General features: G+C 48.9%; 1 protein-coding gene across 2 annotated transcripts in view; it reads right to left on the reverse strand.

The window, feature by feature from the left end:
* Positions 1-25,477, reverse strand: part of HERC4 (HECT and RLD domain containing E3 ubiquitin protein ligase 4) — a 100,406-nt gene that overhangs the window by 5,866 nt on the left and 69,063 nt on the right. For both annotated transcript variants that reach the window (XM_044299139.1, XM_044299140.1), the window contains 4 exons: positions 23,573-23,739; positions 19,950-20,016; positions 15,009-15,091; positions 4,434-4,617 (listed from right to left, as the gene is read on the reverse strand). In XM_044299139.1, the coding sequence (XP_044155074.1) occupies positions 4,434-4,617; positions 15,009-15,091; positions 19,950-20,016; positions 23,573-23,739 (501 nt within the window). The remainder of the gene's footprint in view (positions 1-4,433; positions 4,618-15,008; positions 15,092-19,949; positions 20,017-23,572; positions 23,740-25,477) is intronic.

Below are 25,477 nucleotides of genomic sequence, written 5' to 3' on the forward strand. Positions count from 1 at the left end.
ACCGAACGGGGAGCCAAACAGAGCCGGCGAGACAAGGTAGTCGAGACAGAGGCCGGCATCACACCCCCCAACCGAAAGGAGGAGTGGGCAGCAGGGAAGCCATAGGACAGCCCAAAAGCAGAACCCTGCTACACTGTGAGACGCCCGGTTCACCGCCTCGCAGAAGGCAAATACCCTGAAGAACCCAAGGTGGAGGTCCTCCGGACCTGGGTAATCGAGCATCCAAGAGAAGTTGGGTGATCTTCCCGAGAAGAGTGGCCCGAACCTGGTAGCAGATCAGACCGAAGCGTAGAGGGCGCCAAGAGGAAGGACTCATACCACACTGCATCCGAAGAGGAGGAAATGATAATAGGCGAAGGAACCATAGTCCCGCCAGAGCCAACGAAGAATCCGAGGGGCGCTGCAGACAACAGCACGCATCTAGGAACCACGAACACTTCCCGGGAGGAAGGGCCAACGAAATGAATGAGTACCACCCAGCTCGGTGCAGTAGAGAGCATAGAGCCCTCCGGGTCAGGTGGACAGAACGATCTCTGTAGAGACGAGTGCAAGGCTTGCGGCAAGTAACCCAAGAGAACAAAGGGATGTCGCAGGAAGGAGGGGAGGCATACGTACGAGCAGCCCCGTAAGCAGTGAGAAGGCCAACCCACCTACGGGAGGAGAAGGCATAAACGGCCCAAACAACGCACAAGAACGGCCGCTCCCTGCAAAAAAAGCCACTCAGAGAAGAGGGCCAGCCACAGAGTGCCCCAGCATCTATGGAAGTGCAAAGTGCAACCTGAAAGGGAGTTATGCACAAGCCTAGCATGGCACGCGATGGTACCTGGCAAGCTGCAGTCGGCAAGAGTGCAAAGGCCCACCCCAAAAGGGGGTGACGCCTAAGGCCGTACCTACTCCAGAGACATAGGACATACCATATAATCCAGCAGGAGCGCAGGAGGTCCACCTAGTGAAAGGGGGACATGCACAGGGTTATCCTAGCATTAAGAGAGCGTGCAATAATTCCCCCAACACCGAACTTTGTGAGAGTGCAACCACTCCGCCAATGAAGGGGACATGAACAAGTCCAGCACAGCACGTACAAGGACAGCCGTGAATCTCATGAGCGTGCAAAAGTCCGCCCATGGAATGAGGGGTGGTCACGCACAAGGCCAGCACCGAATCCAATGGGAGTGCAAGCGTTCCACCCATGTTAGAGGCCATGCTCATGGCCAGCAACGTATCCGGCTAGAGTGCAGTATGCCGCCCGGAAAAAAAGGGGGGGGGGGGGGCATGCACATGGCCAGCATCTCATCCAGGGAGAGTGAGAGCACCCTGCCATGTACGGGAGTCATGCACATAGCCAGCAACGTACTGGCGAGAGACAAACACAGTCAGTGAGAATGTGTGTATGTCGCCTGAGGAAGGGAGGCATGCCCATGGCCGGCAGCGAATCCAGTGAGAGTGCGTACACCGCCCACGGAAGAGGGGCCATGCACATGGCTGACAGCGGATCCAGCGAGAGTGCAAGCACCCCGCCATGGAAGGGGTTCATGCACATGGCCAGCAACGCACCAGCGAGAGAACAACCACAGACAGAGGGAGTGTATGCATGCCGCCTGAGGGAAGGAGGCGTGCCCAAGGCCGGCAGCGAATCCAATGAGAGTGCAGCATACCACCTATGGAAGGGGGTCATGCCTATGGCCAGCCGCGAATCCAGTGAAAGTGCAGCGTTCCGCCTATGGAAGCGTGTCGTGCACCTGGCCAGCACCGCATCCGGTGAGAGTGCAGATTTCCGCCTAATAAAATGGGGACATGCACATGATCGGCAACAAATCCAGTGAGAGTATAGCGTTCCGCCAATGGAAGGGAGTCATGCACATGGTCGACCGCGAATCCAGCGAGAGTGCTGCGTTCCGCCAATGGAAGGGGGACGTGCACATGGCCAGTACCGTATCCGGTGAGGGTGCAGTATTCCGCCTATGGAAGTTGGTCACGCACACGGCTGGCAGCGAATCCAGTGAGTGCAGCGTTCCGCCTATGGAAGGGGGACGTGCACATGGCCAGCACCGTATCCGGTGAGAGTGCAGTATTCCGCCTATGGAAGGGGGTCACGCACACGGCTGGCAGCGAATCCAGTGAGAGTGCAGCGTTCCGCCTATGGAAGGGGGACGTGCACATGGCCAGCACCGTATCCGGTGAGGGTGCAGTATTCCGCCTATGGAAGTTGGTCACGCACACGGCCGGCAGCGAATCCAGTGAGTGCAGCGTTCCGCCTATGGAAGGGGGACGTGCACATGGCCAGCACCGTATCCGGTGAGAGTGCAGTATTCCGCCTATGGAAGGGGGTCACGCACACGGCTGGCAGCGAATCCAGTGAGAGTGCAGCGTTCCGCCTATGGAAGGGGGACGTGCACATGGCCAGCACCGTATCCGGTGAAACTGCAGCAATCCGCCTAAGAAGGTCATACACAGGGCCAGCCCGCAGGCAGGGAGAGTGCAGTATCCCGCCTCCATACCTGGAGAGGGAGACGAATGCTGCCTACAGAACTGACCGCATGCACTTGGCCCGCGCTGCATCCCGGGAGAGGGCAAGAAACCGCCTAAAAGGGGAAATGCACCTGGCAGCGACGCAGGCTGGGAGCGCGAAACCATGCCGCCTATGGAAGGGGGGCATGCAGACAGGCAGCACTACTGCGATGAGGCTGCAGCGTCCTGCGCAGCCCACAAGAATCTGTTAGACATCTGTTTATTCATTATTATTTCATATTTTATTTATTTCTTTATTATTATTTTTTTTTTTTTTTAAAACAGCCTCTCTGAGGCTAAAGGGGAACCACCATATAGGGGCACAGATTCTCTTGATGGAAAAAAAAAAAAAAAAAAAAAAAAAAAAAAAAAAAGGGGGTGGCCAACCATACAGGCCCATTGGGAGCCGGCGCTGCGATCCACTGGGGGCGGAGGAAGCCCCAGGCGGGAAGAATTCGCGCCGGGAGAAGTACCCGCCCCCTCCAACAAAGGCCAGAATTTCGCGGCCTAGTAGGCCGTAAAGCCGGGGGCCTAAATTTGTGCGGTGCCCGGCCGACCGGGGCCGCATAGTATCATATACCGCCGCGACTGAGGCGGAGCGGCGCATTAAACCGGCCGCGGGAGCCCACCCCGCAGGCCGGAAGAGTCAGGGGCCCAAATGGAGTGCCGGAATTGCGGCCCCGCAGGCCCGATGGCGGCCCAGCAGGTCATTGCGGCGCCCGGCCGCACCGGAATGTCCATGCCGGCTGGAGGCGAGGTCTGTCAGGAGCGGGCCCCAGGCCCTGAGCAACGCTCCGGTAAGGAGATGGGGGGACCCTGAGATCGGGTGCCCGCGTAGTATTCTATACCGGCGGGACATCAAAAGATAAAGGGGGACAGCAGCTGCATGTCCTATGGGGGCCAGGAAGGGGGGAAGGGGGAAGCAGGGAGCAGATTGCCGCCCTGCGGCACCCCAGGGGCCAGCCTAGATCCAGCAGTGGAAGGGATTCGAACTCATGACCTCTACCATCAGAGGCAAGGCATTTACCCTCACAGCTATGAAGCTGTTCAGAGGCACAGTATGGGGGTCAGGCCCGCAGGAGACCGGGTGGTGGTGGTAGGGGGGGGACGTAGGGCTGGAGAAGCCACTCTCTTACCACAGCCGTCTTCACCCTCGGTCCATTCCAGCAGGGTCGCCCCTTCAGCTACTGGCACCGTAGTGGCAGGACGCTGGAAGAGGGGCTTGGCGTGCGGGCGACCCTTGCGCTGGCGGGATACAGGGGAGCAGGGCTGCCCTGGTCCACACGGAGCAGGGCTGCCCTGGTCCACCTTGCCTTCTGTGGGGGAGGCAGCAGTGCGGGTGACCGACACTGGCGCAGCTCGACCCCGGGAGAAACAGAGAGGTCTAGTGCGTCTCTGTTGTCCCTGATGATCTGGAACAAAAAGAAAAGAAAAAGTAAAAATAAAAATTTTAAACAAGGAGAAAAAGAGCCCTGCAGAGCAGGGAGTGTCTTGCCTCCTTGGACACTAAGCAAAAACTGGCAGCCTCTCTCTCCAGGCTGAGGGTATAGCTGTGGAGGAGGGGCTTAACAGCTTTCACTTAGTGTCACGCCTCCTATGGAGATGAGCTATACCCAAGGTCTTCTGTGTCCCCCAAGGAAACTGGGCGAGAAACAAAAACACAGAAATAAAAAAGGGTTAACATTTCCAATACACTGTATTTGAAAACAACCACTAGAGGGCAACGTAGGTACTCATCAAAGCCTAATGGGATAATGATTCCAGCTACAGCAACGGTTCTCCGCAGACTGACAAAACTGTACTATATAGTTCAGGTCATTCTATGGGTGTCTGTCAGGTCAGGAAATACAGGGGTGACCCGCTTTTTCTCCAGGTAGACATTACCTATTCACAATGAAACACCATAAGAAGGCCTGTTTACCAACCTTCTCCAGCTCCTTCCAGTCGTAGTTTGTGTTGCCGATAACCATGGCCTGCAGCTCATTTGGTTGGAAGAGGTCTAGCACTCGGCCTCCACACACCTTGTGAAAGCCTGCAAAAAACGCACTGAATAAGGAAGCCACTGAATGACTGAAGATGTAGTCCACATAGCAATCTACAAATTCTTGCCTGCAAATTAAAAAGAAAAAAAAATGAAAAAAATCATAAAAACCAGTGAACACAACATGAGCGCACCGAGTAATGACATTTCTGCCATCACCAATTCAAACTATAGAATTATGCTACAGGAAGGTGAATTTACCATATGAAATAAACTAAGAAATCATTTAAAGCTACAAAGTTACTAGCAAAAGATGGTGACTTTCCAACACTGTAAAAAAATGTAAATAATACAAATTACAGAGCTTCACCGAACGTCACAGTTTGCTCCCCCATTGCTGCATGGACTCCAGTGCACTCCACTTCTTGCTGACGTCCCGATGCGGCAGGAAATAAATAGGAATGCAGCTCAGCCAATCACTGGCTGCAGTGATGACCCGCCTCAGCCAGCGATTGGCTGAGTGGCATTCCCAGCCATGTCAAGAGGTCGGCAGGCACCACTGGAAAGGCAGCAGCGGGGGATCGGTGAGGTGAGTATAGGCTCTTTTATTTTTTTTAAACCATTTGCAGCACTTCCTTCTAGGTACTAATTCACTAATGGTGGAATGAATGGCATCATAAATAATCTCTCAGTGCCAATTAAATCAAAAGCTAGAACTATAGAAACATTTTAATACCAGTCATACTCTAACAAGAGCCCCACAATTTTAAGCCAATAGGCTCCTTCAGGTTTCATTGAGATCCACTTGTAACCAGACCTGATGTAGCTGTCGTCGATCCATGTGAATGGAAGTCTTGACAATAGGTTAAAAAGAGTCTAAAGGCTTTTTACATGGCCTGATGGAGCATTCCCTCCTGACAATCACTTGCTCGTCAGTGAAGGGGAAAGCTGCATTTACATGCAGCGATCTCCTCCACAGTATGGGGAGAAGTGATTGCTAGTGCCATCGCTCGCCCCCATACAGAACCATTGTTTAATGGCAGCAGAGCACAGTTTAGACCAGGGGTCAGCAACCTTTGGCACTCCAGCTGTTGTGAAACTACAATTCCCAGCATGCTCCATTCATTTCCATGGGAGTCATGAGGAGGGCAGAGCGAGTGTGCATACTGGGTGTTGTAGTTTCACAACACCTGGAGTGCCGGAGGGTTGCCTACCCCTGGTTTAGACAATTAACTTGTTCATCGGGTATTCGGCAGCACCTTTACAATGGCAGATAGTCACTAATGAGCGTTCCTACAAACATTGGGCAGTGTAAAGGGACCTTAAAAGGGTATTCTTATCTCAGACAATGGGGGGGGGGGGATATTGCTAGGATATGCCCCCATTGTCTGATAGATAGGGGGCTGAGAGGTGGGATCCGCACCCATCTCGTAAACGGAGCTTTGAAAGCTACAGAGGGCGCACCGCGCTTGCGCGGCCACCGCTCCCATGGCCACCGCTCCCATTTATTTCTATGGGGCCAACAGAAATGTTCAGCGTCTCCATAGAAATGAATGGAGGGCTGCGCCGTGACTTTCAAATCTCTGTTTACGAGATAGGTGAGACTCGCACCTATCAGACAACGGGGGCATATCCTAGCGATATGCCCCCAATATCTGAGATGGGAATACCCCTTTAATGTTGTTTTAACATTTGCGTCGGAGGCTTTGTCAGCAGCTTCTAAAGCAGATTCTGTTAAAAATAGTGTCCGGTCAAAATCCTGGCCCCCTGACGTAAAGCAACAGATGACATTATAGTCAATTGTATCCACTGGGTTCACTTACATTTCATTTCCAATAATGACAACATAGGGGCAGTGGTAAAGAGTCGAAGGTCAGACAGGTGAATGTGATGCTCTATGATGTACATTTTCCCTTGACACATCACCCCTTCCCTATGATATCATTTTCCTTCCCTTTTTGATATATCTGGTTATATAGTTACGTTACGGCCTGGTGAAGGCACCTGTACTGTGCCTAAACACATCATGGAGGAGCCTGGTGAAGGCACCTGTCCTGTGCCCAAACACGTCATGGAGGAGCCTGGTGAAGGCACCTGACCTGTGCCCAAACAAGTCATGGAGGAGCCTGGTAAAGGCACCTGACCTGTGCCCAAATACGTCATGGAGGAGCCTGGTGAAGGCACCTGACCTGTGCCCAAACAAGTCATGGAGGAGCCTCGTGAAGGCACCTGACCTGTGCCCAAACACGTCATGGAGGAGCCTGGTGAAGGCACCTGACCTGTGCCCAAACACGTCATGGAGGAGCCTGGTGAAGGCACCTGACCTGTGCCCAAACACGTCATGGAGAAGCCTGGTGAAGGCACCTGACCTGTGCCCAAACACGTCATGGAGGAGCCTGGTGAAGGCACCTGACCTGTGCCAAAACACGTCATGGAGGAGCCTGGTGAAGGCACCTGACCTGTGCCAAAACACGTCATGGAGGAGCCTGGTGAAGGCACCTGACCTGTGCCCAAACTCGTCATGGAGGAGCCTGGTGAAGGCACCTGACCTGTGCCCAAACACGTCATGGAGGAGCCTGGTGAAGGCACCTGACCTGTGCCCAAACACGTCATGGAGGAGCCTGGTGAAGGCACCTGACCTGTGCCCAAACACGTCATGGAGGAGCCTGGTGAACGCACCTGACCTGTGCCCAAACACGTCATGGAGGAGCCTGGTGAAGGCACCTGACCTGTGCCCAAACACGTCATGGAGGAGCCTGGTGATCTGCTCCAACAATAACTACAACATGGCGATCAGACGTGCTAATTAATAACCACAGGCTATTTGTTCACGCTGGCATTTATAGGTTTGTCATCAGTTCTTTGCATTATGGCACTGAAGGGTTTGCCTGGCCGTCTCAACCTATTTATATCTAGAAGGCATGAGGTGTTAGCATTGCTGGAAATCTGTCATCTGCGAGCTCTGTGCACTTAACCCATTCCAGAATGGTGACATCACTCGTTAGTTTGAGCTCTCTTAATTTAGAATGGGAGTGGAATCAATCACTTGTATTGTCATCACAAGGAATGTAAAGCCGTATGTTCACTTCTAAACCCTGCTGTTCGGATACTGAGATCACCTACGCTAAATTGTAGAATCATTCTGCAAATACATTTGTACTGACCCTAAATTGGACTACAGTATCTTGCCGACCAGAGCTGCACCGTTCTGCTGGCTGCTACTGTAAAGTCACATCTCCGCTCTAATAATGCAAAGAGGGAGCTGGCTTTGCACTAAATAAATCGAGCCTGGTGTAAATCGCCAAAATGTGAATCACCAGAGGAACCTGCAGGCACTGAGTAAGCAAGGAATGCTGGGAGATTTCGGCTCTGAAGCCTGACAAATTTTGAATACAACTTGCGCTGAGCGAATCAAAGTACCCGAAGTTGACTTTGATCCGAATTTCAGGAAAAAACGAGATTTTTGTATAACTTACCAGTAAAATCTCTTTCTCGCTCTTTCCTTGGGGGACACAGAAGACCTTGGGTATAGCTATGTCCTCTAGGAGGCGTGACACTAAGAAAAAACTGTTAAGCCCCTCCTCCACAGCTATACCCTCAGCCTGGAGAGAAAGGCTGCCAGTTGCGTGTCCAAGTAGTGAGAAAAGGCAAAGCCCAAGAAGTGGAACCAACAAGCCAACTACCCAACGGGTAAAACAAACTCGGAAACTCGTGTAGAGAAAAAACAAAGAATGGGTGGGTGCTGTGTCCCCCAAGGAAAGAGCGAGAAAGAGATTTTACTGGTAAGTTATACAAAAATCTCGTTTTCTCGCCCAGTTTCCTTGGGGGACACAGAAGACCTTGGGACGTTCAATAGCAGTCCAAGAGGGGAGGGACTACAACACCAAGGCGAAGCACCCGAAGGCATCAAGAAACCGCCGCCTGCAGACCAGGCAGCCCAAGACAGCATCCGCTGAAGCCCGAGTATGCACCCTGTAGAACACGGTAAGGTGTGCAAGGAAGACCAGTGACCGCCTTGCACAAATGCATGGCCGAAGCCCAATGCCTCCGGCCCAGGGGACACCAACCGCTCTGGAAAATGAACAGTGACACCAAAAGCAGAACCCTGCCCCTGGTGCGGTAACCACAGCAATAGCCACTCTGAGAAAGCGGAGGAAAGCCACCCTGGAGGCCGCAACCCTTGCACGGACCTCCTAGAAACACAAGAGACCAAACGTCGACAAGAGCCGGAGATCTCCAAGTAAAAACGCAAGGCCCAAACAACGTCCAAACGGTGAAGTGTCCGTTCCCGGGGGCGGGAAGGGGAGGACGAATGCCTCGCGGAACTGAAAGACAAACACCACCTCCAGAAGGAAGGAAGAGACGGGATGGAGAACAGCCCAGTCCTAGGGAAAGACAGAAGGCTCGGAACGAGAAGGACCGCCACTCAGGCACCCGTCAGAGACCCGATGGCTACGGAAACACAACCGCACAGGACAGAAGGAGTAGAGAAAACTACTGTAACGGCTCCAAAGGAAAGATAGGAGCGCCAAGAACCCAGTATGTAGATCCCAGGGCGGTACCGGAGGGCAGTACAAAAAGGAACCCAAGAGCCGCTCCATGGAAGAAGGTCTTGACAGACCCAGAGGGCCGTGGAACGCTGAAAGAGGAGGGACAGCGCCGACACGAAGCAACAGGGTCCCATTCCCAGGTCCAGGCTGGACTGGAGAAAGACAGAACCATGGAGAAAGAAAGGCAGAGAGGGGAAAACGCCCAGCTTCCCATAGAACCCCAGGTAACAACCCTAAGTCCTACAACAGATCCTGGACGAAACACGGCCAGGAGCGAACACTAACGAGTCCGCTAGAGTCGCCTGGGCAAGCGGGCGAAAACCCAACGAGATCAGGCGCAGACCAGTAACACGGGCAGAACCGAAGACGTTCTACAGTCCCGGTGTGGGAGATCCAAGGGCAATCCTGACCGAATGGTAGTCCTCCCAAGTTACCGAGAAGGTAAGTCCATAGCAGAACCATTGCCGAGAATGGAAAAAACGTAATCTGCACCCAGCTGGAGGACAAAACGCGGCAGACCCGGTAAATAGGCACACAGCTAGTACAGCCAGTGTGAACAAGGGAGACAGTACGAGGCCAAAAGGAACACCGGAACCATCCACATGAACAACCATGCTCTCCCCAGAGGGGAGGGCAGTGAAGGAACAGCCTCTGAAGCGTGGCCGGGACAGAAGCCACATCGGAGTGATCTGTACCGAGCGGGAGCCAAACAGAGCCGGCGAGAAAAGACAGTCGAGACAGAGGCCGGCATAACACCCTCCAACCGAAAGGAGGGGTGGGCAACAAGGAAGCCATAGGACAGCTCGAGAGCAGAACCCCGCTACACCGAGACGCCCGGTTCACCGCCTCGCAGAAGGCGAATACCCTGAAGAACCCAAGATGGAGGTCCTCCGGACCTGGGTACGCGAGCACCCAAGAGAAGTTGGGTGACCTTCCCGAGAAGAGCGGCCCGAACCTGGTAACAGATCAGACTGAAGCGCTGAGGGCGCCAGCCGGAAGGACTCATACCACACCGCATCTGAAGAGGAGGAAATGGTAGTAGGCGAGGGAACCGTAGTCCCGCCAGAGAAAACGCAGAATTCGAGGGACGCAGCTCTGTTACATGTGCGCTTGGCAGATGAAGGTGCAGCACTCTCGACCATGTGACCACTAACGCAGGGAAACAATGCCGCGGGAGGACGAATGGGTACGTATCTAGGGACCACGAACACACCCCGGGCGGAAGGGCCAACGAAAGGAATGAGTACCACCCAGCTCGGTGCAGTAGCGAACAAGTAGAGCTCGTCTACTTATACATAAGGTATATACCTTTGAACACATTGGGCAGTCATTCGCTGTTTGTTGAACACCACCTTAGGCTCACACAGGTGGACAGAACGAGCTCTTTAGAGAAATAGCGCAAGGCTTGCTGCAAGCATCGTATCTCAAGAGAAAAAAAAAAAAAAAAAGTATGTCGCAGGAGAACGGGAGGCATACGTACGAGTAGCCCCGTAAGCAGTGAGAAGGCCAACCCACCCATGGGAGGAGAAGGCACACCCGGCCCAAACAACGGACAGAGCGCACAAGAAAGTCCGCTCACTGCAAAAAAATAGTCACTCAGCGAAGAGTCAGCCAGAGTCCAACCGTACTAACGGAAGTGCAAAGTGCAACCTGAAAGGCAGTCATGCACAAGACCAGCACGGCATGCAATGGAACGCAAGCAGTCCGCCCAGAAAAGGGGGGAATGTACCTGGCCAACACTGCAGTCGGCAAGAGTGCAGAAGCCCGCCACAAAAAAAGGGGGGATACCAAGGCCAGTACCTACTTCGGAAAAGTAGGACATACCATATTCCGCCCAGAAGGGGGCCATGCCTATGGCCGCACATGTCCAGCAGAACGCAGGAAGGTACACCTAGGGAAAGGGGGCATGCACAGGGTTATTCTATCATTAAGTGATTGTGCAAAAATCCACCCAACACCGAATTTCGTGAGAGTGCACCACTCCGCCAATGAAGGGGGACGTGTACCAGTCCAGCACCGCATAAACACGGACAGCTGTGGATCGCGTGAGCGTGCAAAATGCCGCCCATGGAATAAGGGGTGGCCATACACATAACCAGCACAGCTTCCAATGGGAGTGCAAGCATTCCACCCAAGGTAGAGGGCGGCAACGCACCCAGCGAGTGCAGTATTCCGCCCAGAAATGGGGGTCATGCACATGGCCATCATCGCATCCAGTGAGCGTGCGAGCACCCCGCCATGGATGGGGCCATGCACATGGCCAGCAACGCACTGGCGAGAGAACAAACACAGTCAGTGAGAGTGTACGTATGTCGCCTGAGGAAAGGAGACATGTCCAAGGCCAGCAGCGAAACCAGTGAGAGTGCGGCACACCGCCCACGGAAGGGGGGGGGGGGTCATGCATATGGCCGGCAACAGATCCAGTGAGGTTCAGTGTTCCGCCTATGGAAGGGGAACGTGCACATGGCCGGCACCGTATCCGTGGAGAGTGCAGTGTACCTCCCATGGGAGGGGTACACGCACATGGCCGGCACCGTATCCGGTGAGAGTGCAGTATTCCGCCTATGGAAGGGTTCATGCACATGGCCGGCAGCGAATCCAGTGAGAGTCCAGTGTTCCGCCTAGGAAGGGGAACGTGCACATGGCCGGCACCGTATCCGGGGAGAGTGCAGTATACCTCCTATGGAAGGGGTTCATGCACATGGCCAGCACCGTAACCGGTGAGAGTGCAGTATTCCGCCTATGAAGGGGTTCATGCACATGGCCGGCAGCGAATCCAGTGAGTGCAACGTCCCGCCTGTGGAAGGGGGTCGTGCACATGGCCAGCACCGCAGCCGGTGAGAGTGCAGCAGTCCGCCTAGAAAAGGGGGGTCATGCACACGGCCAGGCTGCAGCCAGAGAGAGTGCAGTATTCCGCCTAGGAAGGAGGGCCATGCACCTGCAGCCACCAGAACTGGGTGACGAATTCTGGGCAGAAATTTTGCATGCGCTTGGCCAGTGCCGTATCCCGGGAGAGGGCAAGAAAACGCCTGGGAGGGGGAACATGCCCTGGCCAGCGCCGCAGCCGGGGAGCGCGACACACCGCCTAAGAGAGGGGGGCATGCCTACAGACAGCATACCGAATGATGAGGCTGCCTCATCCTGCGCAGCCCACAAGCCCAGTTATTTAAAACAAAATTATAATTTTTTCATTTTTTTTTTTTTTTTTAATTATTATTATTTATTTAATTTATTTTTATTAATATTACAGCCTCCCTGAGGCAGAAAGGGGGGCCACCATACAGGGGCACAGGCCGTACAGGCCCATCAGGAGCCGGCCAGTACCCAAAGGGTTAACAGGCACCTGGGCTGGGGGGCGCGCTGCGAACTCTTGGGGGCGGGGGAACCTCCAGGCGGGAAGAATTCGCGCCTGGAGAGTTCCCGCCCCCCCCACAGAGGCCTGAATTTGCGGCCTAGTAGGCCGTAAAGCCGGGGCCTAAATTTTAGCGGCGCCCGGACGACCGGGGCCGCAAGCATTTAAAGTACCGGCCGGGCCTAAGCCAGCCGCGGGTGCCCACATACCGGCCGCCGGAGCCCCCATACCGGTCGCGGGTGCCCACCCCGAGCGCCGGAATTGCGGCCAGCAGGCCGCGAAGCCTAAACAAACTATGCAGCGCCCGGCCGGCCGGAATGCACCGACGGCCGGCCGGGGCCTGTTGGAGCACAGCTCTAGCCAATGCCGGCCGCGGGTGCCCACCCCGCGGCCGGAAGAATCAGGGACCCGAGAGGAGCGTGAGGTGCGGCCCAGCAGGCGCGATGCCTGGGCCGAAATTTGCGGCGTCCGGCCGACCGGACCGATGGTCGGCCGGGCCTAGTTGGAGCATAGCTCGCACATGTAACGCCGGCCGCGGGAGCCCACCCCGCGGCCAGGAAGAGTCAGGTGCCCGGGAAGGAGCACCGGATGGTGCGGCCCAGCGGGCCGCGAAGGACTACATTTTTTGCGGCGCCCTGAGCAGCGCACCGGCAAGCGCCCCCTCTTTGCGCGGACCTCCATCCTGCAGCCAGCTTATGATCTATGGAGGAATGGGTGAGTGCTGTAGCAGATTGCCGCCTTGCGACACCCCAGGGACCAGCCTAGGACCAGCCTAGGTCCAATAGCCACTCTGCTTGATAGGCTACCAGTATGGGGGTCAGTCACGCAGGAGACCGGGGTGGGGGGAGAGGGTCGTAGGGCTGGAGAAGCCACTCTCTCACCATAGCCGTCTTCACCCTCGGTCCGTTCCAGCAGGGTCGCCCCTTCAGCTACTGGCACCGTAGTGGCAGGACGCTGGAAGAGGGGCTTGGCGTGCGGGCGACCCTTGCGCTGGCGGGATGCAGGGGAGCTGGGCTGCCCTGGTCCACCTTGCCTTCTGTGGGGGAGGCAGCAGTGCGGATGACCGGCACTGGCGCAGCTCGACCCCGGGAGAAACAGAGAGGTCTAGTGCGACTCTGTTGTCCCTGATTGTCTGGAACAAAAAAAGAAAAGAAAAAGGTAAAAATCAAAATTTAAACAAGGAGAAAAACAGCCCTGCAGAGCAGGGAGTGTCTTGCCTCCTTGGACACTAAGCAAAAACTGGCAGCCTTTCTCTCCAGGCTGAGGGTATAGCTGTGGAGGAGGGGCTTAACAGTTTTTTCTTAGTGTCACGCCTCCTAGAGGACATAGCTATACCCAAGGTCTTCTGTGTCCCCCAAGGAAACTGGGCGAGAAATTTGATTTGCCGCAAAGCCGAATTTCCTTGTGCTTCGTGGTAAAAACAAAACAAAATAATACATACCTCCATTTGCACACGAAGAAGCCGCAGCGGCCATCTTGATTGAAGATAAGTGAGAGATCACGCACAGTGTCTTCAATTAAGATGGCCGTGGTGGCCTCTATGCAATCAAATGGATAGAGTATTTTTAATTTTTTAACTGGATTAACTCCTTTTAGCCCACAATGTTAATCTCAGATGCCGCAATCACAGATGAATGCAGCATCTGAAGGGTTCAATGACGGGGGAGGCGCCATCACCGTTCCCAGTCATTGCACCGGACATACAAAGAAATGCGCTTTGTGACTAAGTAATTTATCACAAAGCGACTTTCTTTGTGAAATTCGGCGAAGCATCCGAATCAAATTTTCCAAAACTTCGCTCATCTCTAAATACAACTATTGGCCATAACCCGGGATCGGTACAAGCTAGGATGTTACTCTTACTCCTCTTATGTACATAAGCTCTGTAATAAAGTGTAAATGTGTTCAGAAGCAAGCCTGTAATTTAAAGGGGCTGGAAAATATTCCGGAAATAGAGGTGTGCTTTTGCCCATGATCTGTATAGGGTATAGCAGTCCTAGACACAGCCCATAACAAGTGGTGCCGTTTCTGTATCAGGGGGCGGAAAGCAGACCCGATTTTCTGATCCCAAATGTCCCAAGTTGTTTCTCTTTACATAAAGATACTTCATGCCAAGTGGCTTACCCTAGTAGTCAATGTCTCTGCTATGAAGGAACCAAGTGACATCATAGAACCCGTATTACACAGGTTCATAGTCCAACAACATATATAATTAAGGCATACTTGAAAACTCTGCCAGAACGTCCGGGAGGCTCCTGGAAAAATGTGAGAACTTCCAGACTCCAGGAAGACTTGGCAAATCTCTCAGGTGCTGACGAATCCGCCTGGCACCTACTGGAGATAAGCTTCTAGCTGTGTGGTGCCAGGGCTCCATCATCAGACACAGTCCTGACGGGCAAATATCAAGGAAGGGAGCGGTGCCACGGCACCTAAAGTGGTGTGGCTTGGGGGAAAATGGGTCTGTCGGTAGCCCTGGAAAATTTCAGCCAGTTTGCTACACGTGCCACACTCCTGGAGATGTCAGCCAGAAAGTTGGCAAGTATTAAAGTATTTTCCTTTTATACACTGGAAGAGAAATGTCAGACCAGGAAGCTGAATCAATCACATAAACACTTACTTGTTTTTCTGGTTCACCGGTGTCTCTGCACCATTAGGAATCAGTTCCCTGATTTCTGTAGTTCCATATTTATCCACCGTCACCTGTACAAGAGAGGGGAAGTCAGTCCTCCATTACCCATAAACCAGAGAAGCCACAAGGTGCCTCTTAAAAGGGGTTATCCAACATGTAAAACATGCCCTCAATGCACCCGCCGCTACATCTCCCCGTCGTGCGGATCAAGACATCCGGTGATGTGGGAAGGGGGGGCATTGGGGGAAGCCAATAGCAGGCCACGAGGGGGACAAGCCTCCCTAGCGTCACCCGCGATTCTAGGGAGGGTCGTTCCCGTCGCGGGCTACTATTGGCTGACCCCGCCCCCTCTTTCCCCGTATATGTTTTGATCCAAGCGACGGGGAGAAGCAGGGGCCACGTGGGTGCAGGGGAGTGGAGTAAATATCATCTATATGAGTGCCCCGCGCATTGGGGGGGCATGTTTTACACGTTGGGCAACCCCTTGAATATGCTTGAGCTATTTTTAGTTTTATGGCACTGTACATTACACACTATATTATAATAAAAGGCCCACCGCTATAGGTCATATAATCCCGAGGCATCACGGGCAATATACAGCACAATCTGCAAAGCTTTTAACCAAAGGCTGATACGCAACAAAATTGGGGGAGATTTATTACAGTCTTAAATTTAACATTTTAAAACTAGACCAGACAGGCAAACTATCCGCCAAATTTATCACAGCGGCTCACGTTGAATGAGAGAGCAATATTTAACGCTAAAACGGTCTAGTGAGACGCATAAACCATCTAAAACACATAATAACTCTATCATCAGGCGTACGTCAGTTTTTTGCCACAAATTGAGCCATAATTCTAGCGCAGTTAGCTTTATACTTCCGCCCCAGTGCACCCTGTTGTACACCAGTTATTGCCAGTAACTGCCCACACATGAGACAATCATCTGGCAGGGCTCCAGATGGCGACCAAAATGGTCGCCAATGCGACTTAGAATTTACAAATGGCGACAAGACTTTTTAGTCTTGTCGCCATTTGCGACTATACCCGCCGCTGCTGCTCTGCCGTTGAATACAGCGGCGGGGCACAGGAGCTGATAGTTCCCTGCCCTGCTGCCGAGGTTCTTCTCAGCAGTGGAGAAGGAGTCTCTCCCTCCCCCTGTGCGGCTGCCGCCGCCTCCGCCAGTAAGAAGAGACGGGAGGAGGAGGGGCTGTGGCCACTGCGCCACCAATGAAGATAACTGACTTGTAATACAAATACAGGAGACGGGTGCCGGAATCAAATAGCCGGCACCCGACCTCTGACAGGGAGCTGCGATCAGCAGCAGTTGAGTTAACCCTTCAGGTGCGGCACCTGAGGGGTTAACTGTCGCTGATCACAGCGCCCTGTCACAAAGGTTGGGTGCCGGCTATTTGATTCCGGCACCCGCCTCCTGTATTTGTTTAAGAAACATTGGTGGCACAGTGCGCCCCCCCCAACACCCCAGTAGAAGAAACATTGGTGGCTCAGTGGGAAGTGCCAATGAGGGTTAAAAAATAATTTTTAAAAATTAACTCACCTCCTCCAGTTGATCGTGTAGCTGCCGGTCTCCTGTTCTTTCTTCAGGACCTGTGGTGACGTCACTGAGCTCATCACATGGTCCATTACCATGGTGATGGATCATGTGATGAGCACAGTGATGTCACTACAGGTCCTTTGACAGGTCCTGAAGAAAGAACAGGAGACGATCAATTGGAGGAGGTGAGTTAATTTTTTTTTTTTTTTTACCCTCTTTGGCACTGCCCACTGCGCCACCAATGTTTATTATATTGAAGGGGGGGGGGGGGGGGGGGGGGGGGGCTTTGTGCACTGCGCCACCAATGTTTATTATATTGACCTTCTACTAAGCATTCTGTATTAAAGAATGCTATTATTTTCCCTTATAACCACGTTATAAGGGAAAATAATACAGTGAATGGACTTTCATCCTAGCAACCATGCGTAAAAATCGCACCGCATCCGCACTTGCTTGCGATTTTCATGCAGCCCCATTAACTTCTATGGGGCCTGCGGTGCATGAAAAACGCACAACATAGAGCATGCTGTGGTTTTTACGCAACGCACAAGTGATGTGTGAAAATCACCGCTCATGTGCACAGCCCCACAGAAGTGAATGGGTCCGGATTTAGTGCGGGTGCATTCCGATATTTTGAATGCCAGATCTGGCACTAATACATTCCTATGGGAAAAAATGCTGGATCCAGCATTCAGGCAAATCTTCAGTTTTTTTCGCCGGAGATAAAACCGTAGCATGCTGCGGTTTTATCTTTTGCCTGATCAGTCAAAATGACTGAACTGAAGACATCCTGAACGGATTACTCTCCATTCAGAATGCTTGGGGATATGCCAGATCAGTTATTTTCTGGTATAGAGCCCCTAGGACGGAACTCTATGCCGGAAAAGAAAAATGCTAGTGTGAAAGTACCCTAAAATATTACGTTTAAATCCCCCCTTTCCCAATTTTACATATAAAATATATAAACAATAAATAAACATATTACATAGCGCTGTCCAAACTATTAAATTATTAAAAAATATCTCCTATGCGGTGAGCATTCACCATTTTTTAGTCACCTTGTCACCCCAAAAAATAGCATAGGACTGTTCTATTATGGGCCGAATGTTTCATAAAATGCTAAATGCACGCAATACTTTTTTATGGTGACGAAAGCGAATCTAAATTTTGGTATCAAAACAACGATACCAAAATTTTGATTCGGTTTTCTGGAGCACCGTCTGGTCATCGATCGTTTCACACAGCCATACACGGTCCATATTGACCATTACAGTGCTCAAACTGGCCTCACACGTTCAATGAAACTGGGCGATGGACGAACGATCTGGGAATATTATTTCAAAGAAAGATCTTTCATCCGACTATCGGACAAAGATTCCAAACACGACAGAATTCTTTCCAGAAGGTGATGGTCCTTCATCAGGCATTTTGAAAATCAAACATTAAAATCCAACATGCGCATTTAAGGGGCTGTCTCACTTCAGCAAATGGCATTTACCACACAGGATATTCTTTTTTTATACAAAGCACTTACTAATGAAATGTGATTGTCCATATTGCCTCCTTTGCTGGCTTGATTGATTTTTCCATCACATTGTGCACTGCTTGTATCCAGGGATTATGACCACGCTACAATCCTGCAGTGGTGGTCGTGCTTGCACACTATAGGAAAAGGAACTGGCCTTTCTAGTAGCTGGGACTGCAGAAGCGTGGATAGGCTGACTGTTTTCCTTACTGTGTACAAGCATGGCCAACACTGCTGGATTGCAGGATGGTCGTAAGCCCTGGATATGAGCAGTGTATAATGTGATGGAAAAATCAATCCAGTTAGCAAAGGAGGCAATATGGACAATCACAATACATTAGTAAGTGTCTTGTAATAACTTTCTGTACATGATAAATTCCGTTTGCCGAATTGAAACAACCCCTTTAAGTCTTTCCCCTGAGGAATGTCATCATGGGAGCATCATCCCGCCCCCAGTAACATGTCAGCAGATCGCTACTTTCACACTAGCGTTTTAGTTTGCCACATAGGGTCTCAATACCGGAAAAAAACGCTTCTGTTTTGTCCCCATTCATTGTCAATGGGGACAAAACTGAACTGAACTGAACGGAGTGCTCCAAAATGCATTCTGTTCCGTTTAGGCTACTTTCACACTTGCGTTAGGTGCGGCTCCGTCTGATATCTGCACAGATGGATCCGCACCTATAATGGAAACGCTTGTATCCGTTCAGAAAGGATCCGTTTTTGCATTACCATGAACAATTATTATTTTTTTAATAAATAAATAATTGTTTTTATTTTTTTTGTTCATGATAATGCAAATGGTTCCGTTGGGGGACGAATCAGTTTTCTCAGACACAATAGAAAACGGATGCGTCCTCCATTAACCCTCAATGGAGTTCATGCAATGATCTGTCTTGGCAATGTTAAAGATAATACAACCGGATCCATTCACAACGGATGCGGATGGTTGTATTATCAGTAACGGAAGCGTTTTTGCTGAACCCTGCTGGATCCAGTAAAAACGCTAGTGTGAAAGTAGCCTAAATTATCTAGTTTTGGCAATTCTATAAAGCGGTTGTCCCACAAAAAATGTTCGGCAGTTTTCAAACCAGCACGTGAATCTGAATACTTTTGTAATTGCATGTAATTAAAATTTTTGTACAGCCACTGTGATATTCAATAAAATCTGTATAGCGCCACCTGCTGTTCTTTTTTTTTATTTTTATTTCACTGTCCACCTCGCTGAGGTGGATGCACATGCTCAGTTCCATCCTTCAACTGCCGCAGCAGAAATGGGACGCCTCCTGAGCTGCAGCAGAATGGACAACGCCCCGAGCTGCCAGCTTAAATTAAATCTAGCAGAACAATTGGAGAAATGAATGGGGAGATCTCTGGATCCATGTAAGGTCCAGGGCTGGTTCTAGCTGTGTTAGAAAGAAACTGGTCATGTACTGTATGAGGTAACCAAGTCAATGGATAACCCACTTAATATGTATAGTCGGCTTTAAACTGGCCATACACATCAGATATCGCCAGCCCCTCTCTCCATATTTAGAACACATGAAAATGTGTATGGGCGGAAAAGGTGGGTAGGAAGAAAAGCGATGCCATCTAAAGTGTCCTCTTTCTTCTATTGTATCTAAATGTGTTAAACTGTAGCGTCCATTTAAAACTTGGTACAATTACCTCTCTACTCTTTGTCTTCAAACATTCAGATTCATGAATTATGTACTAGACAGATGTGAAAGTCTGACACCACGCACCAAAAAAAACTAAAAACACACTACACCGAGGAGGCCTCTGGCTCCAGTATGACTCGGTGGCGGCTAAATGTGTTATCAATGACATTCTCAAGAGCAGACACATACTGTAAAATTGAGATAGAACGTCTCTTCAATGTCATCCTCCATGTAGTCCAGCAGCTGCTGCATGCCCCTGAAACACACACAGATCTCAGTCACCACGTCTTCAGTGAATTACACTCTGCTAATTTCAAACAAATGTATAAAACATAAAATAATAAAGCAATTTCACGCAGAACTAAATGATTCTAGAAAGCTCTCGTCAGACTTACATGAGCTCCACTAGATTTGTTGGATATTAAAGGAGACTTACTAGAAAGAGAACCACAGGGCAGATTTCCATCCACAAAAACCGGAGTCTTCCTCCTCTCATTGTTTCTCGATACGAACCTGCGCTGCTGTTCAGAAGGACGCCATTTTTTTCTGCACGGATTTCAAAACTAAACTGTGTCAAGAAAGGACATGTCCTTTCTTGGTGTAGAACCGAAGGAGGTGTTCGCACGCGAATTAGACCCGTTGATTGGGGCTAATCTGCTAAACCACAGCAGAAGTACAAGGGTCAACCTTCGATTTTGCAGAAAATACACTAGATTTTTCCAAGCGGTGTTTGCAACCATGTGAACATACCCTTAAAGGGAATGTGACCCTGACTTTTTTCTGCCAGTTAAAACCAGATCGTAACGCATCTTTTTTTTTCCTAATCTGTTTTTATTTTCTGTTTACAATTTATTTTTTTATTCTATTCTTCTTCCCAAACATGATTATGGGGGCGGCCATCTTGCCTGACCTGTTATTAACAGCATTTAGAAAGGAAGTAGATAAGCTTTGACAATCATATATCGTGAATGGTGGATCATGAGTTATCTATACACAGAGGTACCATCTGTACCATCCTGCCTGTAATGATAAGCAGATAACTACAGTAAAGTGATCTGTACGGAACAGGAAGTGGTGCCTCATATTAGGCGTTGTGGCCGGTGTGTGAAAACTGGAGATTTTTTTATTTTATTGTTTTTGTTTAAATATAGATATTGACATGGAAAATTAAAAATAACGATAAAAAATATGTTTAAACATAAAAATGTGATTTAACCCTTTTATGACCAAGGGTCATTGATGCCCCAGTGTCCCGGTCAAAATGTACAAATCTGACATGCGTCACTTTATGTGGTAATAGCTTTGGAACACTTTTTTTTATCCAAGCCATTCTGAGATTGTTTTCTCGTGACACATTCTACTTTATGATAGTCATAAATTTGGTTCAATATATTTTACCTTTATTTATGAAACAAAATAAAAAATTTACCCAAATTTTAAAATTTGCAATTTTCTCAATTTCTATTTCTCTGCTTCTAAAACAGAAAGGGATGCCTCATAAAATATTTATTACCTAACATTCCCCATATGTCTAATTGGCATCATTTTGGAAATGTCATTTTATTTTTTTAGGACGTTAGAAGGCTTCGAAGTTTAGAAGCAAGTCGTAAAATATTTAAGAACATTTCCAAAACCCACTTTTTAAGGACCAGTTCAGGTTTGAAGTCACTTTGTGAGGCTTGCATAGTGGAAACCCCCCCATAAATGATCCCATTGTAGAAACTACACCCCTCAAGTTACCCAAAACGGATTTTACAAACTTTGTTAACCCTTTAGGTGTTCCACAAGAATTAAAGGAAAAATGGAGAGGAAATTTCTAAATTTCCCTTTTTTGGCAGATTTTCCATTTTATTACATTTTTTTCTTTAACACACTGAGGGTTAATAGCTAAACTAAACTCAATATTTATTACCCTGATTCTGCGGTTTACAGAAAAACCCCACATGTGATCGTAAACTGATGTAAGGGTGCACGGCAGGGCGCAGAAGGAAAGGAACGCCTTATGGTTTTTGGGAGGCAGATTTTTCTGGACTGGTTTTAAATGCCATGTCCAATTTAAAGCCCCCCTGAAGCACCCTTACAGTCGAAACTCCCAAAAAGTGACCCTATTTTGGAAACTAGGGGATAAGGTCCCAGTTTTATTAGTACTATTTTGTGTACATATGATTTTTAATTGCTCTATATTACGTTTTTTGTGAGGCAAGGTAACAAAAAAATGGCTGTTTTGGCAGCGTTTTTTTTTTTTTTTTAACGAGATTCATCTGACAGGGTAGATCATGTGCTATTTTTATAGAGCAGGTTGTTACGGACGCAATATCAAATATGTCTACTCTGTTTGTTTCAGTTTGACATAATAAAGCATTTTTTTTTTAAAGAAATTATGATTTTTCTGTTTATCTTCTTGTGGAGGGGCTTGTTTTTGCAGAAAGAGTTGAGGTTTTTATTGGTACCATTTTTGGGTACATATGATTTTTTGATAATTCATTATTACACTTTTGGGTGATTGTCTTAAATAGGGTATCATTTTTTGCAGGATGAGGTGACGGTTTCATTGGTACTATTTTAGGTGACATACGCATTTTTGATCACTTGGTGTGTGAGGTAAGGTGACAAAAATTGCTTTTTTGGCACATTTTATTTTTATTTTTTTACGGTGTTCATCTGAGGGGTTAGGTCATGTGACATTTTTATCGAACATGTTACAGACGCGGCGATACCTAATATGTACACTTTTATTTCATTTCACTTATAACACAATAATAGCATATTTGAAATAGAAAAATTATGTTTTAGTGTCTCTATGTTCTGAGCGCTATAGTTTTTTTTTTTTTTTTGAGTGATTTTCTTATGTAGGGTCTCATTTTTTGCGGGATGAGGTGACAGTTTTATTGGTACCATTTTGTGTGACATACGCCTTTTTGATCGCTTGGTGTTGCACTTTTTGTGATGCAAGGTGACAAAAATGGCTTTTTTTGACAGTTTTTTTTTGACAATTTAATTTTTTTCATGGTGTTTATCGGACGGGGTCGATCATGTGATATATTTAGAGAGACGGACATTACGGACGCGGTGATACGTAATATGTGTCGTTTTTTTTTCTTTTTCATTTTTTATAGGAAAAGGCAATTTATTTTTTCATTTACATTTTTATCTATTCGTACTTTTATTATTTTAAATTTTCTTATTTTTATCAAGTCTCACTTTGATCTTGAAGATCCAGTGGAGCTGATGGCTGTACTATACTTTGCAATGCTCTTGCATTGCAAAGTATAATACTATCAGATTTCCTGTAGGTGGCAACACCAGAGGCCTTTGCAAAGTGTCCAGTTGCCATGGCAACCATCGGGCGCTGCCATCGGAGCCGAAGCAAGCTCTGCTAATACCTAGAGACACCCGGCAATCAATCATTACATTCACTGTAAGCTGGGAAGGAGACAGAAGTGGTTATAAACTGCCTCCATCTTTCCACTGCTCCTGCTATATTGGAGGAAAAGGAGCTTTAGCGCTTTGTACACGGCGAAAACCGTGAAGAATTCGTAATAAAACTGCCTCCTATTGCTGTCAATGGGAGTCTGCACCGCCATCAATATTGCTGTGGTATATTTCCATGTACATTTCCAGACTGCGTCAGGAACAGATAGGTTTCTATTTGGTGCAGTTTGGGCAGATCCACCAAATTCAAAATGCACAAACATGGCAGACACTGGAGGGTTAGCATCTAAATGTGGGTATTATGTTTCAGGCAATTACTTTTATGGAGAACTACTGTAAGATCCCAATTAACAAGGCTTAATATGAATGTTTTCATTCACCTGCCAACTTCTGGCATCAGCTCCTTTAGATCATCTAAGGTTGGCTTCCTCTTCAGAAGTTTCTTATATAAAGCCAAAGGGAAGTGAAGATCAACAATAGTAAAGTTGTATATTGCTAAGCCGCAAACCACACCGATGAGATGGAACAAATCGCTGTCCTCAAAGGTCTGAAAGAAAAAAAACTGCTCACAGGACAAGATACATGCACATTAAATATCTAAAATAAATTTAGCAGTCTGCAGTTTTTTTATTTTTCAAAAGAGCCTTTAAAGGGGGTTGTCCAGGTTCAGAGCTGACCCCGGACATACCTCCATTTTCACCCGGCAGCCCCCCTGACTTGAGCATCGGAGCATTTAATGCTCTGATGCTCTCCTTTGCCCTGCGCTAAATCGCGCAGGGCAAAGGCATTTTTCGGAGATCCGGTGACTCTCCATGGGGCTGCCAGGAAGCCTGGAGACGTCACCGGCACTGATGGGCGGGATTTAGCGCTGCCCTAGCCAGCAAAAGGGCTAGGGCAGAGCTAAAGCCCGCCCCTCAGAGCCGGTGACGTCACCGAACACTGAAAATAAAAGAGACCTTGCCCTGCGCGATCTAGCGCAGCGCAAGGGAGCGCATCGGAGCATGAGATGCTCTGATGCTAGCCTCAGGGGTCTGCCTGGGTGAAAATAAGGGTATGTCCGGGTTCAGCTCTGAACCCGGACAACCCCTTTAAGTCATTAAAAAAAAAAAAGTTTCAGAAGGATTTTCTTTTTACCCATTAAATATAACGCAATAATATTCAGAGAGTCAGTACAATTACGGCAATACAACATTTATACAGTTATTATTATGTTTTACTACTTAAAGAGGACCTTTCACTTCTTCTGACATTGCAGTATCAATACCGGACACTGTAGGGAATGTTTACTAGATGTGACATTGCAAATATTTTTTCTGATCCGCTGCGCCGCTCTGCATCCTGTTCTGTTTTACCGCCCTGTATACTAATCAATAGGATAGATAAAGGGAGGAGGAGATGGCTGCGTTTCTCAGGGGGCGTCTCCTTCTCCCTGGCTGTGACGCGATCCGCCGTGATTGGACAGCACACAGGCACGGAAAAGGAGATGCCCCCCTGAGAAACACGGCGGTCCCCTCCTTCCTGTACTGATTAGCATACAGGGGCGCACAGCTGTGCAACAGATCAGGAAAAAAAATTGTGATATCACATCTAGTAAACATGCCTTACAGTGCCAGGTATTGATACTGTAATGTATTAAAATAAAAAATGTTTTTGGTTTCAGCATATTCTGACAGTCAACATTATTTTTTTAAGGCTACTTTCACACTTGCTTTGCTCTGGTATTTAGATCAGGCAGAGGATCTCAATACCGGAATTAAACGGATCTGTTTTGATTTTGCACATCAGGACACATCTGTTCTGTTAGGATGCGGTTGTGTGAAATCAAAACAGAAATAAACGGATGGGTGGTGGATCCTTTTTTTTATATTTTTTTTTTTTCAGTGCCAGATCCGTTTTCATGACCGGACACAAAACCACAGCTTGAAGCGGTTTTGTGTCCGGTCACAAAACGGAATGCTGCCAGAATGGAAGACATCCTGATGCATCCTGAACGGATGTCTTTCCACTGCATGAGGACTAAACGGAAAAGTTTTTTCCCCCGGTATTGAGATCCTCTGACGGATTTCAATATACCGGAAAGCAACAACGCACGTGTGAAAGTAGCCTAATTTGTGTGATGGCTTTTTTTTTTTTTTTTGCAGGCTAAGCTGTAGTTTTTATATTTGATAATAAAAGCATAGATGACGGTATCTTTAAAAAAAGCTCCGACAAAGCAGTGGCAGCGGTTTTGCAGGGTCAAAGCTGATAGACTGCCTTTTATGATACTGAGCTCTAAACTGCACAGA

This window comes from Bufo gargarizans, chromosome 6 (assembly GCF_014858855.1).
Source record: "Bufo gargarizans isolate SCDJY-AF-19 chromosome 6, ASM1485885v1, whole genome shotgun sequence".
In the NCBI taxonomy this organism is placed as follows: domain Eukaryota; kingdom Metazoa; phylum Chordata; class Amphibia; order Anura; family Bufonidae; genus Bufo; species Bufo gargarizans.